The sequence below is a fragment of the Ranitomeya variabilis genome, chromosome 3 (genome assembly GCF_051348905.1).
Source record: "Ranitomeya variabilis isolate aRanVar5 chromosome 3, aRanVar5.hap1, whole genome shotgun sequence".
NCBI classification, from domain to species: domain Eukaryota; kingdom Metazoa; phylum Chordata; class Amphibia; order Anura; family Dendrobatidae; genus Ranitomeya; species Ranitomeya variabilis.
This window is the reverse complement of record NC_135234.1, coordinates 3,439,085-3,456,814: the sequence shown is the minus strand read 5'-3', so window position 1 is coordinate 3,456,814 and position 17,730 is coordinate 3,439,085. Positions and strand designations below refer to the sequence as shown.

Sequence of the window (17,730 nt, the reverse complement as noted above, 5' to 3'; positions counted from 1 at the left end):
CAGCAGGCAGAAAAAATTGTGTCCTACCCACAGGGGTGATATGTACACCTGGGTTACTAACCTCTCCACAACCTGGGCTCCTTCGTTTTCCGGCAGCTGTTTACAGAGAGGTCGGGAAGTACACGTGCCCACGGAATGGCCCTGTGTGCCACAGTAAAAACACAATCCCCCATTGTGTTGAACAACAGACTACTTTCCAGAACGAGTTGCTGCACCCACCTACATGTGTTCCTCTTATGACTCAGACCAGGTTTCCCTTGACCCTGGACCTCCCGCACATTGGGGTGTTTCTTTATATCTCAGGCGAAGACGTGGCCGCCTCAAGGGAAACTGGAGTCTCATACAGGGCTAAGGCATCCTTCACCCTTACTGTAAGTCCCTGACAGAACTGGCAAAGGAGTGCGGGGTCATTCTACTTAGTGTCCATGTACCACCTCCTGAACTCTGAGCAATACTCCTCCACCAGCCGGTCTCCCTGCTGAAGCTGATGTAGAGTGGATTCAGCCTAGGACACGCAGTCGGGGTCATCGTATATATTGCAAAGCGCCAGAAAAAAGTCCTCCACTATCTGGAGCAACTGGGAGTCGAACACGAGAGAGAACGCTCACGCTTGTGGGACCCCTGAAGGAGCAAGATTACTATCCCCACACATTGCTCTTCAGTTCCTTGGGAACAAGGACGTAACCTAAAGTAAAGTTTACAGGCCTCCCTGAAAACAACAAACTTGTCAACCCCCCCCAGAGAACCTGTCAGGCAAAATGATCTTGGGATCCACTGAGGGTTGACTGCGAGTCATGGTCCCCAAACCTGATGTGTTAGGGAGTTGCAAAACGACAGTGCGTAGATCTGCCACCTCCAGACTGAGCTGCTGCAGTGGATCTGTCACAGCAGTAATAGGATCCATAATGGATCAAAAAACGGATTCGGTCAGAGCTAATGTCACGACTCTGACATTGTTTCATGTGAGACTGTCCATTGACTCTTGCTGTATGTTAATTTGAGGAATGCCTGTTGATTACGTATTGCATCATCCACCTGCTGTGTACTTGTCTGCACAACTTGGAGGACAAATATGAAGTCTAACTGAGCAATCGAACAATGAGGGAACAGCCATACATATCTCTATCCTGTGTGACACAATAGCCTGAAATGGGAGCTGAGGGGTATATATGTATATAAAAAAAAAATGCCTGCTCATGTCACCACCGTGATTCTGCACGACGTCAGTCCAGGTACCACGGTTCGAGCTGTTGGAATACAGATCTGCTCCACTGCTGAACACTGAGCCCACAAAGTTGTTTGTCCCAACGTGAGTTATCCCATTAGGTTACCTGGCCGCATACCTCGCTGTGCTCGGTCAGCATCCTAAACTTGCCGCTACCTCTTCTCTGTGGGTGCTCGCCAAAAGCAGAGTGGTACTAGTTGGGGAGTGGTACTAGTTGGGGTGTGGTCTTGGATGCCCTAAAGTCGCATGGGTTCTAATCCCGGCGAGTCAGCGGAAAGGTGAGACTCTAATTTGCCCCATCTTGTGTACTTGCTGAGACTGTACTACATGCTGATAACTGTTAGTGGTTCAATAAATTGCCACACTGTGTTACCCTCGCCCTATGTTGTCTGAGTAGTGTTCTGCCCACGGAGAGATAGAGTGGGAGATCAGTGGTATGAGCCCTGGGCCAGCGGACGAGAGCACCCACTGACCCTTGTGTCTCCACACCTGGTCTGTGTGCCCGATACATGTGAGGAGAGGGAGACCCTGGCCTGTGTGCCCCCAATACATGCGAGGAGACGGTGGTCTGCATGGATGAGACATATGAGGGAGACTCTGTTCTGTGTGCCCCCCCGATACGTGTGAAAGGGAGGTCTGGGCGGCTTTGTGTACGTGCCAGTCGGGGATGGTCTGCGTTGTTGGCCATATGTGCGAGTGGAGACATGCCATACATATAAGTTGTTGTGTGGCACCAGTATCAGCGGTGGCACCAGTATCAGCGGTGGCTGCACACAGTGTGACTCCTTTTGTCCTGTTCACAGCTGTCACTGGTGGAATATTCAGGCTGAACCTGGGGCTTCGGGGCCTGGTCGGTGGCTCCGTCATTGGGATGTTACTGGGGTGAGTGACACTTCTGTGGCAGACTTAATATAAAGCACACTAGGAGGGCACCATCAGAAATGCACAATGTGGAAGGGATCCACCTGCAGCATGTCTAAATCTGAACAATTCAACAACCAAAGAACAAGAGAACATGCAGTCCCATAGCCTCTCATATTGAGTCAAATTTATGGATGACTTTTTTTTGGTGCTATTGGGCCAAACGTTGTCCCTGGTTGGTTAAGGCCATACTAAGCGGCAATATTTCTATGTATTTTAAATGTTTTTTTTTATTTTTGTTGTGGGTTTTGTGTGCAATAATAGTTTGTTACATTTTTTAAAGGTGATCCCTGCTATCTTGTATGTTTTCTTGTTCTTTGGTTGTTGAACACTTCTGTGGCAGCTCTCCATATTAGTTTGGGGCTTGGTCATTGGGATTTTCTATGGTAGGACACCCTTCTATGGCAGCTTTCCACATTACTCGGGGCTTGGTCAGTGGGACTTTCTATAGTGGGTGGCTCTTCTGTGGCAGCTCTCCACATTAGTTCAGGGCTCGGTCATTGGGACTTTCTATGGTGGGTGGCACTTCTGTGGCAGCTATCCACATTAGTTCAGGGCTCGGTCATTGGGACCTTCTATAGTGGGTGGCACTTCTGTGGCAGCTCTCCACATTAGTTCAGGGCTCGGTCATTGGGACTTTGTATGGTGGGTGGCACTTCTGTGGCAGCTATCCACATTAGTTCAGGGCTCGGTCATTGGGACTTTCTATGGTGGGTGGCACTTCTGTGGCAGCTCTCCACATTAGTTCAGGGCTCGGTCATTGGGACTTTCTATGGTGGGTGGCACTTCTGTGGCAGCTCTCCACATTAGTTCAGGGCTCGGTCATTGGGACCTTCTATAGTGGGTGGCACTTCTGTGGCAGCTCTCCACATTAGTTCAGGGCTCGGTCATTGGGACTTTGTATGGTGGGTGGCACTTCTGTGGCAGCTATCCACATTAGTTCAGGGCTCGGTCATTGGGACTTTCTATGGTGGGTGGCACTTCTGTGGCAGCTCTCCACATTAGTTCAGGGCTCGGTCATTGGGACTTTCTATGGTGGGTGGCACTTCTGTGGCAGCTCTCCACATTAGTTCAGGGCTCGGTCATTGGGACCTTCTATAGTGGGTGGCACTTCTGTGGCAGCTCTCCACATTAGTTCAGGGCTCGGTCATTGGGACTTTGTATGGTGGGTGGCACTTCTGTGGCAGCTCTCCACATTAGTTCAGGGCTCGGTCATTGGGACTTTGTATGGTGGGTGGCACTTCTGTGGCAGCTATCTACATTAGTTCAGGGCTCGGTCATTGGGACTTTCTATGGTGGGTGGCACTTCTTTGGCAGCTATCCACATTAGTTCAGGGCTCGGTCATTGGGACTTTCTATGGTGGGTGGCACTTCTGTGGCAGCTATCCACATTAGTTCAGGGCTCGGTCATTGGGACTTTCTATGGTGGGTGGCACTTCTGTGGCAGCTCTCCACATTAGTTCAGGGCTCGGTTATTGGGACTTTCTATGGTGGGTGGCTCTTCTGTGGCAGCTCTCCACATTAGTTCAGGGCTCGGTCATTGGGACCTTCTATAGTGGGTGGCACTTCTGTGGCAGCTCTCCACATTAGTTCAGGGCTCGGTCATTGGGACTTTGTATGGTGGGTGGCACTTCTGTGGCAGCTCTCCACATTAGTTCAGGGCTCGGTCATTGGGACTTTCTATGGTGGGTGGCACTTCTGTGGCAGCTATCCACATTAGTTCAGGGCTCGGTCATTGGGACTTTCTATGGTGGGTGGCACTTCTGTGGTAGCTCTCCACATTAGTTCAGGGCTCGGTCATTGGGACTTTCTATGGTGGGTGGCACTTCTGTGGCAGCTCTCCACATTAGTTCAGGGCTCGGTCATTGGGACTTTCTATGGTGGGTGGCACTTCTGTGGCAGCTCTCCACATTAGTTCAGGGCTCGGTCATTGGGACTTTCTATGGTGGGTGGCACTTCTGTGGTAGCTCTCCACATTAGTTCAGGGCTCGGTTATTGGGACTTTCTATGGTGGGTGGCTCTTCTGTGGCAGCTCTCCACATTAGTTCAGGGCTCGGTCATTGGGACTTTATGGTGGGTGGCACTTCTGTGGCAGCTCTCCACATTAGTTCAGGGCTCGGTCATTGGGACTTTGTATGGTGGGTGGCACTTCTGTGGCAGCTCTCCACATTAGTTCAGGGCTCGGTCATTGGGACTTTCTATGGTGGGTGGCACTTCTGTGGCAGCTATCCACATTAGTTCAGGGCTCGGTCATTGGGACTTTCTATGGTGGGTGGCACTTCTGTGGCAGCTCTCCACATTAGTTCAGGGCTCGGTCATTGGGACTTTCTATGGTGGGTGGCACTTCTGTGGCAGCTCTCCACATTAGTTCAGGGCTCGGTCATTGGGACCTTCTATAGTGGGTGGCACTTCTGTGGCAGCTCTCCACATTAGTTCAGGGCTCGGTCATTGGGACTTTCTATGGTGGGTGGCACTTCTGTGTCAGCTCTCCACATTAGTTCAGGGCTCGGTCATTGGGACTTTCTATAGTGGGTGGCACTTCTGTGGCAGCTCTCCACATTAGTTCAGGGCTCGGTCATTGGGACTTTCTATGGTGGGTGGCACTTCTGTGGCAGCTCTCCACATTAGTTCAGGGCTCGGTCATTGGGACTTTCTATGGTGGGTGGCACTTCTGTGGTAGCTCTCCACATTAGTTCAGGGCTCGGTTATTGGGACTTTCTATGGTGGGTGGCTCTTCTGTGGCAGCTCTCCACATTAGTTCAGGGCTCGGTCATTGGGACTTTATGGTGGGTGGCACTTCTGTGGCAGCTCTCCACATTAGTTCAGGGCTCGGTCATTGGGACTTTGTATGGTGGGTGGCACTTCTGTGGCAGCTCTCCACATTAGTTCAGGGCTCGGTCATTGGGACTTTCTATGGTGGGTGGCACTTCTGTGGCAGCTCTCCACATTAGTTCAGGGCTCGGTCATTGGGACTTTCTATGGTGGGTGGCACTTCTGTGGCAGCTATCCACATTAGTTCAGGGCTCGGTCATTGGGACTTTCTATGGTGGGTGGCACTTCTGTGGCAGCTCTCCACATTAGTTCAGGGCTCGGTCATTGGAACTTTCTATGGTGGGTGGCACTTCTGTGGCAGCTCTCCACATTAGTTCAGGGCTCGGTCATTGGGACCTTCTATAGTGGGTGGCACTTCTGTGGCAGCTCTCCACATTAGTTCAGGGCTCGGTCATTGGGACTTTCTATGGTGGGTGGCACTTCTGTGTCAGCTCTCCACATTAGTTCAGGGCTCGGTCATTGGGACTTTCTATAGTGGGTGGCACTTCTGTGGCAGCTCTCCACATTAGTTCAGGGCTCGGTCATTGGGACTTTCTATGGTGGGTGGCACTTCTGTGGCAGCTCTCCACATTAGTTCAGGGCTCGGTCATTGGGACTTTCTATGGTGGGTGGCACTTCTGTGGCAGCTCTCCACATTAGTTCAGGGCTCGGTCATTGGGACTTTCTATGGTGGGTGGCACTTCTGTGGCAGCTCTCCACATTAGTTCAGGGCTCGGTCATTGGGACTTTATGGTGGGTGGCACTTCTGTGGCAGCTCTCCACATTAGTTCAGGGCTCGGTCATTGGGACTTTCTATGGTGGGTGGCTCTTCTGTGGCAGCTCTCCACATTAGTTCAGGGCTCGGTCATTGGGACTTTCTATAGTGGGTGGCTCTTCTGTGGCAGCTCTCCACATTAGTTCAGGGCTCGGTCATTGGGACCTTCTATGGTGGGTGGCACTTCTGTGGCAGCTCTCCACATTAGTTCAGGGCTCGGTCATTGGGACTTTCTATGGTGGGTGGCACTTCTGTGGCAGCTTTCCACATTAGTTCAGGGCTCGGTCATTGGGAGCTTCTATGGTGGGTGGCACTTCTGTGGCAGCTCTCCACATTAGTTCAGGGCTCGGTCATTGGGACTTTCTATGGTGGGTGGCACTTCTGTGGCAGCTCTCCACATTAGTTCAGGGCTCGGTCATTGGGACTTTCTATGGTGGGTGGCACTTCTGTGGCAGCTCTCCACATTAGTTCAGGGCTCGGTCATTGGGACTTTCTATGGTGGGTGGCACTTCTGTGGCAGCTCTCCACATTAGTTCAGGGCTCGGTCATTGGGACCTTCTATAGTGGGTGGCACTTCTGTGGCAGCTCTCCACATTAGTTCAAGGCTCGGTCATTGGGACTTTCTATGGTGGGTGGCACTTCTGTGGCAGCTCTCCACATTAGTTCAGGGCTCGGTCATTGGGACTTTCTATGGTGGGTGGCACTTCTGTGGCAGCTCTCCACATTAGTTCAGGGCTCGGTCATTGGGACCTTCTATGGTGGGTGGCACTTCTGTGGCAGCTCTCCACATTAGTTCAGGGCTCGGTCATTGGGACTTTCTATGGTGGGTGGCATTTCTGTGGCAGCCTGTACGTTGGTTGATCTTTCATGTCCATCTGTCTCTCCTCAGGATTCCCGCCGGAGCCTTGATCTCTGGATTACAGACTCTCACCGGAGAGGATTTGGCTGAGCTGAGGCGGCAGGAACGTCAGCGGCTGCTTGACCTCCAGCTGCAGGAATGGTGCGTATGTTGCATACCTGTACACACACGGTGCATGATGCTGAGAGTGGCGGTCACATGCCTGTCTGGTCTCTTTCTCCCAGGGCCGAGCGGGTGGCATTCACTGACGTTGTTGTGCAGGAGATTCAAGAAACTGGAGAGCAGCCCACCGAGAGAGAGGTGGAAAAGATTAACCAGTTACTACAGATATCCAGAAGTACCACTCCAGAGCAATGAGGAGGAGGATGGGGGTTATAAACCAGCCAAAGCGCAGCAAAATGGATGTCATACTCGCTGTGCCGGATTGATCCTATAGAAGACAGTAGGATCTGGCCGCGGTGCTGCTCACCACCTGTATCCGAGGAGGATAATAAATATGAGAATGTCCTGGAGCACCTCCGTGTAGTAATACTTCTTCAGTCAGCTCGCCACCAGGTTTTACGATTTCTGAAGGCTACACAGGGACTGATCCCTGAGGGCTGCTGTGACTCCCGAGGGGTGACATGGTGGGCATGGGTGCAGGAAGACTCCTAGCGTCTGCTCTGCATACAGTGACTTGTGAAAGTATTCACCCCCTTGGCACTTTTTGTGTTTTGCTCCCTCACCACCTGGAATTTCACGGTTTTTATTGAGTGTTTGCATCAGTTCATGTAGAGAACATGCCGACACCTGAGAACATTTGGTTTTCTTTTTATTATGAAGCAAACAACAAATAGGACACAGTAACTGAAAACTTCAGTGTGCATAACTACTTTGCATGTTACTGACCGGGCCAATTGTTCCAATTCTGACCACTGTCCCTTTGAGGTTATAACTCTGGAACGCTTTGACGGATCCCGCTGATTCTGACATTGTTTTCTTGTGACATATTGTACTTCATGATAGTGGTAACATTTCTTTGATATGACTTGTGTTTATTTGTGAAAAAAACCGGAAATTTGGTGAAAATTTAAAAAATTTTCCAACTTTGAATTTTTATGCCCTTAAATCACATACATTTTTTGTTAGGGAGTTATAAGGGTTAAAAGTTGACCAGCAATTTCTCATTTTTACAACACCATTTTTTTCTAGGGACCACCTCACACTTTAAGTCACTGTGAGGGGTCTATATAACAGAAAATACCCAAAAGTGACACCATTCTAAAAACTGCACCCCTCAAGGTGCTCAAAACCACATTCAAGAAGTTTATTAACCCTTCAGGTGCTTCCCAAGAACTAAAGCAATGCAGAAGGAACAAATGAACATGTAACTTTTTCACAAAAAAATTTCTTCAGATCCATATTTTTTTTTTATTTTCCCCAAGGGTAACAGGAGAAGTTGGACCCCAAAAGTTATTGTGCAATTTGTCCTGAGTACGCTGATACCCCATATGTGGGGGTAAACCACTGTTTGGGCGCATGGCAGAGCTCAGAAGGGAAGGAGCGTCTGATTTTACTGTTCTGGTTTGCAGGTGCCATGACCCACTGGGAGAGCCCATGAGATGACAGAACGGCAGAACCCCCCATAAGTAACCCCATTTTAGGAATTACGCCTCTCAATGAATTCATCTAGGGGTGCAGTGATCGTATTGACACCATGGGCGTGTCACAGAATCTTATACCACTGGGCAGCCATGCGGAGAGACTCGGGAGGGACAGAGCGCTATTTGCCTATTCAAGTGAATGGGTCTGTGCACACGTCAGTGTGTTTCCATGGACCGTGTGTTTTAATGTCAGCACGGGCCACAAAACATCCAGCACAAGTGCATACGCATAACACACATGGATGTGACACGCATTGGCACCGGGGATGAAGTGTTACAGTAAGCGCTGTTCCCCGGCGCCGGATGCTGAACATGACTCTTAGCATTCTCCTCCGCTCTGCCGGCGATCAGCACAAGCAGGGGAGAATGACGGCTCTCTTCATTCTCCACTGCAGAATGATTCTCCCCTGCTTGTATCGATCGCCAGCAGAGCAGGGGAGAATGATGAGAGCCGTGTTCAGCGCCCGGGAAGCAGCGCTTACTGTAACGCTTCTTCCCCGGCGCCTGTCCTTGTGGTACTGATGCGGCACACGCATGCCACTCGTGTACCGCTAGTATTACACACATGGACACTGACATCTCCGGTATCGGAAATATCAGGATGTGTGAAAGAGGCGTTATAGCGGATTTTTATGATTGGCAGCTGTCACACACCAAAAGACGCTTTTTATTTAGAAAAAATATTTTTTTGCGTTACCACATTTTGAGACCTATAATTTTTCCATATTTGAGTCCACAGATTCATGTGAGGTCTTGTTTTTTGCGGGACGAGTTGACGTTTTTATTGGTAACATTTTCGGGCACGTGACATTTTTTTGTCCCTTTTTATTCCGATTTTTGTGAGGCAGAGTGAGCAAAAACCAGCTATTCATGAATTTCTTTAGGGGGAGGCGTTTATACCGTTCCGTTTGTGGTAAAATGGATGAAGCAGTTTTATTCTTCGGGTCAGTACGATTACAGCGATACCTCATTTATGTCATTTTTTATATTTGGGCTCTTTTATACGATAAAAACTTTTATATAAAAATAGTTATTTTTGTATCTCTTTATTCTGACAGCTATAACTTTTTATTTTTTCGCTGATGATGCTGTATGGCGGCTCATTTTTTGCGGGACAAGATGACGTTTTCAGCGGTACCATGGTTATTTATATCCGTCTTTTTGATTGCGTGTTATTCCACTTTTTGTTCGGCGGTATGGTAATAAAGCGTTGTTTTTTGCCTTTTTTTATGGTGTTCACTAATGGGGTTAACTAGTGGGATGGTTTTATAGGTCAGGTCGTTACAGACGTGGTGATACCAAACGTGAACTTTTATTGTTTAGATTATTTTTTGATGGAATAAATATTGTTTTGTTTTTTTTTAATATTTTTACAATTATTACTTTTTTTAATTAGTTCTTCGTTTTGCACTGTGTTCCACAATGGGACAATCATATTGTGCAGGCTGCAGATCTCCTATATGCCACATAAGCTGTCAGCGCTGCTCTCTGTGCACTGACCTCAGAGGCTTCCTGACATGCACTGCACATGACAGGAAGTCTCCGCTCTGTAGACCTGGATGTTGTCATGATGACATCGGATCTCCATGGCAGCGATTCGGACCCCAAGGCATGCCGTGGGTTCTCCGATCCAAAGGCAGAGGGGCTGTCATTCCCTGTGCCGGCTCCAGAATGCTGCGATCTTGGCTGATCACAGTGTTTCAGGGGTTAAAGTGACAGGTGACCGCTCCTGGAACTTAGTGCCGGGTGTCATCTGTGAGAATCAGTTGACACCCGGCCCCGATCAGCCGCGCTCCCCCCATGTGCGCTGCCCTATCCCGTCCATGGTCACACGGGCCCAGGGCACATGGACAGGATAGTACGTCGGATGTCAGAAAGGGGTTAAGAAGTGCTTGTATTACTTCATACAGGTCAGTATGCCGCAGGGGAAAGGTCTCACACAATTGCTGGTACAAGGCCGGAGACACAGCATAAAGTCTCTCTGTTACTTCCCTTGTAAATGTTGATGCAACCAGAGGGATTCCAGTATCCACACGTGTCCCAGAGATCTGCAGTAGGAGATAGCTGAATACTATGGCCAAGACTTCCAGGAGCAGGTCACAGGTGAACTGCAGACATGATTCAGAAGCACTGGTTGAACAGCTGTGGCAGAGACACATAAACTAGAAACTCCATACTGACTGAGGGCAAGGTAGATGAGCAAGACAGAAAGCAAAATGGCCGACGGAAAAAACTAGATTCGATAACCAAAAATAACAGCGGATTTGGCAAAAAGACTGAGAACCTTACAGCCACTGTAAAACATTTCCGTGTTTCCCCTTTAACCACTCGCGTGTTGCTCCAACAATATACTTTGGGTCATGGTCTTGTTGGAAGGTGAACTTTCATTCCTGTCTCAAATCAACGAGGGATTGAATTAGACTTTGTTCAAGATTATCCCTTTATTTCAGACCAACTACTTTTGCTGCCGAAAAACCCGGTGATGGTGTTCTTGGGGTGATGAGCTGTGTTGGTTTGGCGCCAGACAGTATTTACCTTGGTGGCCAAAATGTTCAATCGTCTCATCTTCTGACCACAGCACTTTCCTCCATACATTTGAGGAGTTTCCCACATGTCTTTTGACATAGCCTTACAATTTTTGTGTGTAAGTAAAGGATTTTTTTCTACCCACTCTTACGTAAAGACCACCTCTCTCGAGTGTACGGCTTATTGTGGTCTTATGGACTGATGCTCCAGTCTCTGCTTGGGAACTTTTCAGCTCCTTCAGGGTTACCTTTGGTCTCTGTGCTGCCTCTCTGATTAATGCCCTCCTTGCCCAGGATGAGAGTTTTGGTGGTGCCCTCTCTTGGCAGGTTTGTGGTCGTACTAAGTTCATTCTATTTGATGATAATGGGTTTGATGGTGCTCCAGGGGGATTATTTATAACCCAACCCTGAATTGTACTTCTCAACAACTTTGTCTGACTTGTCTGAAGATCTCCTTGGTCTTCATGGTGCTGTTTGGAGATCTCCTTGGTCTTCATGGTGTTGTTTGAAGATCTCGTTGGTATCATTGGTGTTGTTTTGAGATTCCCTCGGTCTTCATGGTGTTGTTTGGAGATCTCGTTGGTCTTCATGGTGGTGTTAGGAGATTACGTTGGTCTTCGTGGTGTTCTTTGGAGATCTCCTTGGTCTTCGTGGTGTTGTTTGGAGATCCCTTTGGTCTTCATGGTGTTGTTTGGAGATCTCCTTGGTCTTCATGGTGGTGTTTCGTTAGTGGTGCCTATTGTTATTGATGTTGCAGCCTCTGTGGCCTTTCAGAAAAGGTAAAGTGTATATACTGACCGACATGTGACACTTAGATTGCACCCAGGGGGACGTCCTGTCACTAAGCATGGGACTTATAGGGGGTTATTTGATCCCATCAGTTTAACTTTTGCCGATATATTTTTCTCACTTCACCAACTTAGACTATTTAGTGCTGATGCATCACACACAAACCTGATTACAAAAATATTTACACACAGGTTGTAATGTAACAAGATAGGTAAAGAGCCAAAGGGGTGGATACATTGGTATGACACTAGATGTGGTTTTAGTTCCCGGAGCCTGTAGTTACAGTACTGATTACATGAATTCCCCCATTGTGCACACACTGACTGTTTCCTTACACAGACAGTCAGTAGTCGCTCCTGCTGGGAGATTTACCATCCTGGCCCTGCTGATGGGATTTTCTGGGCTAGTGAAGATGCAGGATCATGGCGAACGTCAGCGAACATGTGAAGGCGGAGCTGTGGCAACTGGGCGGAGTCTGAATCTCTAATCTTCAACACACCCTACAATAGAGGCCCTGTCAGAGGTGCTCTGACCTGTCATGTCACATGTTACTACTAGTAGCGGGGTGTTAGTCTGATTACTCCATGTGAATGACCACACTGACCTCTGAGAACAGGGCGGCATGGCCACCCTGCAGAGGACTGTGCCCTCCCTTGCAGGGCCGGGTTATCCTGGACGACCCTCCCTTCATGCTCCACATACTTTCTCTATAGCCCATGCACTGCGTTGACCCCTGCAGTGTTCAGTAATGGAGTCTAATAATCTGCCTGACAACACAGATATCGCATTTATTAATACTGTCGATTGGAGTACGAGCTGACACGTCTCTGGCGCCATGATATACAACCAGTAGAGCAGTGTCCTACTGGAAAGGCGTCTACCCCTCTATGGTAAAGATAACTGGCATCTGACTAATTTACCTTCTACTTCCATCCTCCATTGGTCAGTGCGTCTGTCCTGCCCGTCCTCCCGTGACCTCTACATTCTGTACTGTTCGGTCCGTCCTGGCCGCTGTGCCCATCACATTCTATGTTTGTCGATGTGTCCTTCCTGCTGCCGTGCCTTCTACATTCTGTACTGCTCAGTGTGTCCTTCCTGCCCGCTGCTCCCATCACATCCTAAGTTGGTCGGCACATCTTTCCTGCCTGCCGAGCCCTCTAAATGCTGCACTGGTACGTGCTTTCTTCCTGCCTGCCAAGTCGCTACATTCTGTACTGGTCAGCTCATCCCTGCTGCCCGCCGTGCCCTCCACATCCTATACTGGTCAGTGTATCCATTCTGCCCATTGTGCCATCTACATCCTCCATAGGTTGGTGCATCCTTTTTGCCCGCCATGCCATCTACATTCTGTACTGGTCAGTGCGTCCCTCCGGCCCGCCATGCCCTCTAATTCCTCCTTTGGTCATTGTGTCCTTCCTGCCTGCCGTGAACTCTACATTCTGTACTGGTCTGTTTGTCCCTCCTTGCCGCTGAGCCTTCTAGATCTTCCATTGGTCAGTGCATCCTCCTTGCCCACCGTGCCCTCTACATAATGTACTGGTTGGTGGGTCCCTCCTGGCCGCCATGCCCTTAAGACTGGTCGGTGCGTCCCTCCTGCCCTCTACATTATGTACTGCCCACTATGACCTTTACATTGCTTGTTGTGTTTCTCCTGTCCGCCATGCCCTTATCATTGGTCGGTGCATCCTTCCTGCCTGGTGAGCTCTTTACATTATGTTCGGTGTGTCATACCCGCTACACTGGTCAGTGCATTCTTTCTGCCCACTGCACTATGCCTTCTACATTTTGTTCTGGTCAGTGCATCCCTCCTGGCCGCTGTGCCTTCTACATTGGTGCGTCCTTTTTGCCACGTCTGCCTTCTACATTGGTTGGTGCATCTTTCCTGTGTCCTCTACATTTGTTGATGTGTCATTCGTACCCCTTCTGCCGTCTACTTTGGTCAATGCATCTTTCCTGTGTCCTCTACGTTGGTTGATGCGTCATTCCTACCCCCTCTGCCTTCTACATTGGTCGGGGCATCTTTCCTGTGTCCTTTACTTTTATCAATGTGTCATTCCTGCTCCCTCTGCCCTCTACATTGGTCTTAGTACATCCTTCGTGTGTCCTCTACATTGGTCGCTGCATCCTTCTTGTGCCCTCTACTTTTGTCGATGCGTCATTTGTACCACTCTCTACATTGGTTGGTGCATTCTTCATCTGCCCTCTACATTGGTCGGTGCATCCTTCCTGTTCCTTCTGCCCTCTACATTGGTCGGTGCATCCTTCCTGTGCCCTTTACATTGGTGTGTGCATCCTTCCTGTGCCCTCTACATTGGTCTGCACCGACCAATGTAGAGGGCACAGGAAGGATGCACAGGAAGACCAACGTACCAGTGCTCTCTACATTGGTCGGTGCATCCTTCCTGTGCCCTCTACATTAGTTGGTGCATCCTTCCTGTGCCCTCTACATTAGTCTGTGCCTCCTTCCTGTGCCTTCTACCCTCTACATTAGTCGGTGCATTTTTCCAGTGCCCTTTTCATTGGTGTGTGCATCATTTCTGTGCTCTCTACATTGGTCGGTGCATTCTTCCTGTGCTCTCTACATTTGTCAGTGCATCCTTCCTGTGCTCTCTGCATTGGTCGGTGCATCCTTCCTGTGCTCTCTACATTTGTCGGTGCACCCTTCCTGTGCTCTCTACATTGGTGTGTGCATCCTTCCTGTGCCCTGTACATTGGTCGGTGCACCCTTCCTGCCCTCTCTGATCTCTACATTGGTCGATGCATTTTTCCTGTGCTCTCTACATTTGTCGGTGCACCCTTCCTGTGCCCTGTACATTGGTCGATGCATTTTTCCTGTGCCCTCTACATTAGTCGGTGCATTCTTCCTGTGCCCTTTACATTGGTCGGTACGTCCTTCCTGTGCCCTCTGCCCTCTACATTGGTCAGTGCATTCTTCCTGTGGCCTATACATTGGTCGGTACGTCCTTCTTCCTTTCCCAGTGTGACTTTATGTGGAATTGTAACAATTCAGAATAATTCATAACCTCCCAGAGGTTAGAGGCGTCACTCTGTCCAGAAAGCCGGGATTATCCCCACACACGAGCGCCCGCACACTGCAGTGAGAGCAGGACGAGCGGCATCATCAGACTGAGGAGAACCGTGCTTTCCCTGCTCTTTCGACTCCCAGATCCAGATATTCCTGAATGAATTTCACCTGTGAGGAAGAGACCAAAAGTTATTCCCCAAGATGGTGGATATAACCCCATAATGGTGGCCACTGCCCCAGTGTTACCACCACCACCACTTACCAGTTTTACCACTGCAGACTTTTCGCCCCTCTGTCACCACACAGCAGGAGATGGAGCCGGTTGCTGACTGTGGAAGAGTCAGACGTCCGGATACATTGTACAGCAGGGTCTGAGGATCACTGTCGGTCCAGGTCTCTGTCATGTTCCTGAACTCGAGTTTAGGGGTAATAATCCACTCCACGTCCCCCCTGGGGTAGCCTCCACTAGAGGAGCAGACAGCAGAGCGAACTGCCCCCTCCCTGAACACAGAAATCTGCGGCCTTGAGTAATCGGCTGCAGGTGGAATATAGAGCAATTGGTACACAACCATGAAAGATGCAGCAAACACGGGATGTGATACAAAGACGAGGCATAGAACTCCACCCAACCCTGACATGTAGAATACAGCTTCACATCACCCACTATGCTCTCCATACATCTAGTGGCTGTACACTATTCCTAGTACCCCCACACTTATAACTAACCGCACCCTCCATTACCCCCGACATCTCATGACACTTGACACTCTACTGTTTATCCATCCTGCACCCCTGTCCTGTCTCCCGGCCGTGCCCCTCTTCCCTGCTGCGCTCCTCTGTTCTTTTGTATGTTCTCCAGCCTTCTTCCCACAGTGCCCCTCTTCGTCTCCCTGCCATACCCATTTCCCCGCCACTCCCTTCTTCAGTCTCCCCCCAAGCCTGTCTTCCGTCTCCCTCATATGCCTTTCTCTGCTCCGCTCCTTTCTTAAGTCCCACTGCTGTTCTCTTCTTCCATTTCCTGGCCGTGTCTCTCTTCTGTCTCCCTTTTATGTCCATCTCCCTGCCACTCTCTTCTTAAATCCCATTGCCGTTTTCTTCTTCCATCTTCCTGCCTCTCCCTTCATCTCCCTGCCACTCTCATCTTCGATCTCCCCGCCACTCTCATCTTCGATCTCCCCGCCACTCTCATCTTCCATCTCCCCGCCACTCTCATCTTCCATCTCCCCGTCAGTCTCATCTTCCATCTCCCCGCCACTCTCATCTTCCATCTCCCTGCCTCTCCCTTCTTCATCTCCCCGCCTCTCCCTTCTTCCATCTCCCCGCCTCTCTCATCTTCCATCTCCCCGCCTCTCCCTTCTTCATCTCCCCGCCTCTCCCTTCTTCATCTCCCCGCCTCTCCCTTCTTCATCTCCCCGCCTCTCTCATCTTTCATCTCCCCGCCACTCTCATCTTCCATCTCCCCGCCTCTCCCTTCTTCCATCTCCCCGCCACTCTCATCTTCCATCTCCCGCCTCTCTCAAATTCCATCTCCCCGCCTCTCCCTTCTTCATCTCCCCGCCTCTCCCTTCTTCATCTCCCCGCCTCTCCCTTCTTCATCTCCCCGCCTCTCTCATCTTCCATCTCCCCGCCACTCTCATCTTCCATCTCCCCGCCACTCTCATCTTCCATCTCCCCGCCACTCTCATCTTCCATCTCCCCGCCACTCTCATCTTCCATCTCCCCGCCACTCTCATCTTCCATCTCCCCGCCTCTCCCTTCTTCCATCTCCCCGCCACTCTCATCTTCCATCTCCCCGCCTCTCTCATCTTCCATCTCCCCGCCTCTCCCTCCTTCATCTCCCCGCCTCTCCCTTCATCTCCCCGTCTCTCCCTTCTTCATCTCCCCGCCTCTCCCTCCTTCATCTCCCCGCCTCTCCCTTCTTCATCTCCCCGCCTCTCCCTTCTTCATCTCCCCGCCTCTCTCATCTTCCATCTCCCCGCCACTCTCATCTTCCATCTCCCCGCCTCTCCCATTTCCATCTCCCCGCCACTCTCATCTTCCATCTCCCCGCCACTCTCATCTTCCATCTCCCCGCCTCTCCCTTCTTCCATCTCCCCGCCACTCTCATCTTCCATCTCCCCGCCTCTCTCATCTTCCATCTCCCCGCCTCTCCCTTCTTCCATCTCCCCGCCTCTCCCTTCTTCCATCTCCCCGCCTCTCCCTTCTTCCATCTCCCCGCCTCTCTCGTCTTCCATCTCCCCGCCTCTCCCTTCTTCCATCTCTCCCTTCTTCCATCTCCCCGCCTCTCCCTTCCATCTCCCCACCTCTCTCATCTTCCATCTCCCCGCCACTCTCATCTTCCATCTCCCCGCCTCTCCCTTCTTCCATCTCCCCGCCACTCTCATCTTCCATCTCCCCGCCACTCTCATCTTCCATCTCCCCGCCACTCTCATCTTCCATCTCCCCGCCACTCTCATCTTTCATCTCCCCGCCACTCTCATCTTCCATCTCCCCGCCTCTCCCTTCTTCATCTCCCCGCCTCTCCCTTCTTCATCTCCCCGCCTCTCTCATCTTTCATCTCCCCGCCACTCTCATCTTCCATCTCCCCGCCTCTCCCTTCTTCCATCTCCCCGCCACTCTCATCTTCCATCTCCCGCCTCTCTCAAATTCCATCTCCCCGCCTCTCCCTTCTTCATCTCCCCGCCTCTCCCTTCTTCATCTCCCCGCCTCTCCCTTCTTCATCTCCCCGCCTCTCTCATCTTCCATCTCCCCGCCACTCTCATCTTCCATCTCCCCGCCACTCTCATCTTCCATCTCCCCGCCACTCTCATCTTCCATCTCCCCGCCACTCTCATCTTCCATCTCCCCGCCACTCTCATCTTCCATCTCCCCGCCACTCTCATCTTCCATCTCCCCGCCTCTCCCTTCTTCCATCTCCCCGCCACTCTCATCTTCCATCTCCCCGCCTCTGTCATCTTCCATCTCCCCGCCACTCTCATCTTCCATCTCCCCGCCACTCTCATCTTCCATCTCCCCGCCACTCTCATCTTCCATCTCCCCGCCACTCTCATCTTCCATCTCCCCGCCACTCTCATCTTCCATCTCCCCGCCACTCTCATCTTCCATCTCCCCGCCACTCTCATCTTCCATCTCCCCGCCACTCTCATCTTCCATCTCC

The 17,730-nt window shown here is 50.5% G+C and overlaps 2 protein-coding genes across 3 annotated transcripts in view; one reads left to right on the top strand and one right to left on the bottom strand.

Annotated features, from left to right (window-relative positions):
• The window catches only part of TIMMDC1 (translocase of inner mitochondrial membrane domain containing 1), a 61,572-nt gene extending 53,889 nt beyond the window's left edge, over positions 1–7,683 (top strand). The window contains exons 6-8 of the mRNA XM_077293570.1: positions 2,029–2,107; positions 6,622–6,732; positions 6,816–7,683. Of these exons, the coding sequence (XP_077149685.1) occupies positions 2,029–2,107; positions 6,622–6,732; positions 6,816–6,948 (323 nt within the window). The 3' untranslated portion in view covers positions 6,949–7,683. The remainder of the gene's footprint in view (positions 1–2,028; positions 2,108–6,621; positions 6,733–6,815) is intronic.
• Positions 7,684–8,214: 531 nt separating this feature from the next.
• Positions 8,215–17,730, bottom strand: part of CD80 (CD80 molecule) — a 145,769-nt gene continuing 136,253 nt past the window's right edge. For both annotated transcript variants that reach the window (XM_077293572.1, XM_077293571.1), the window contains exons 4-5: positions 14,836–15,108; positions 8,215–14,741 (exon numbers count right to left, since the gene is read on the bottom strand). In XM_077293572.1, coding sequence (XP_077149687.1) covers positions 14,614–14,741; positions 14,836–15,108 — 401 coding nt within the window. In that variant the 3' untranslated portion in view covers positions 8,215–14,613. The remainder of the gene's footprint in view (positions 14,742–14,835; positions 15,109–17,730) is intronic.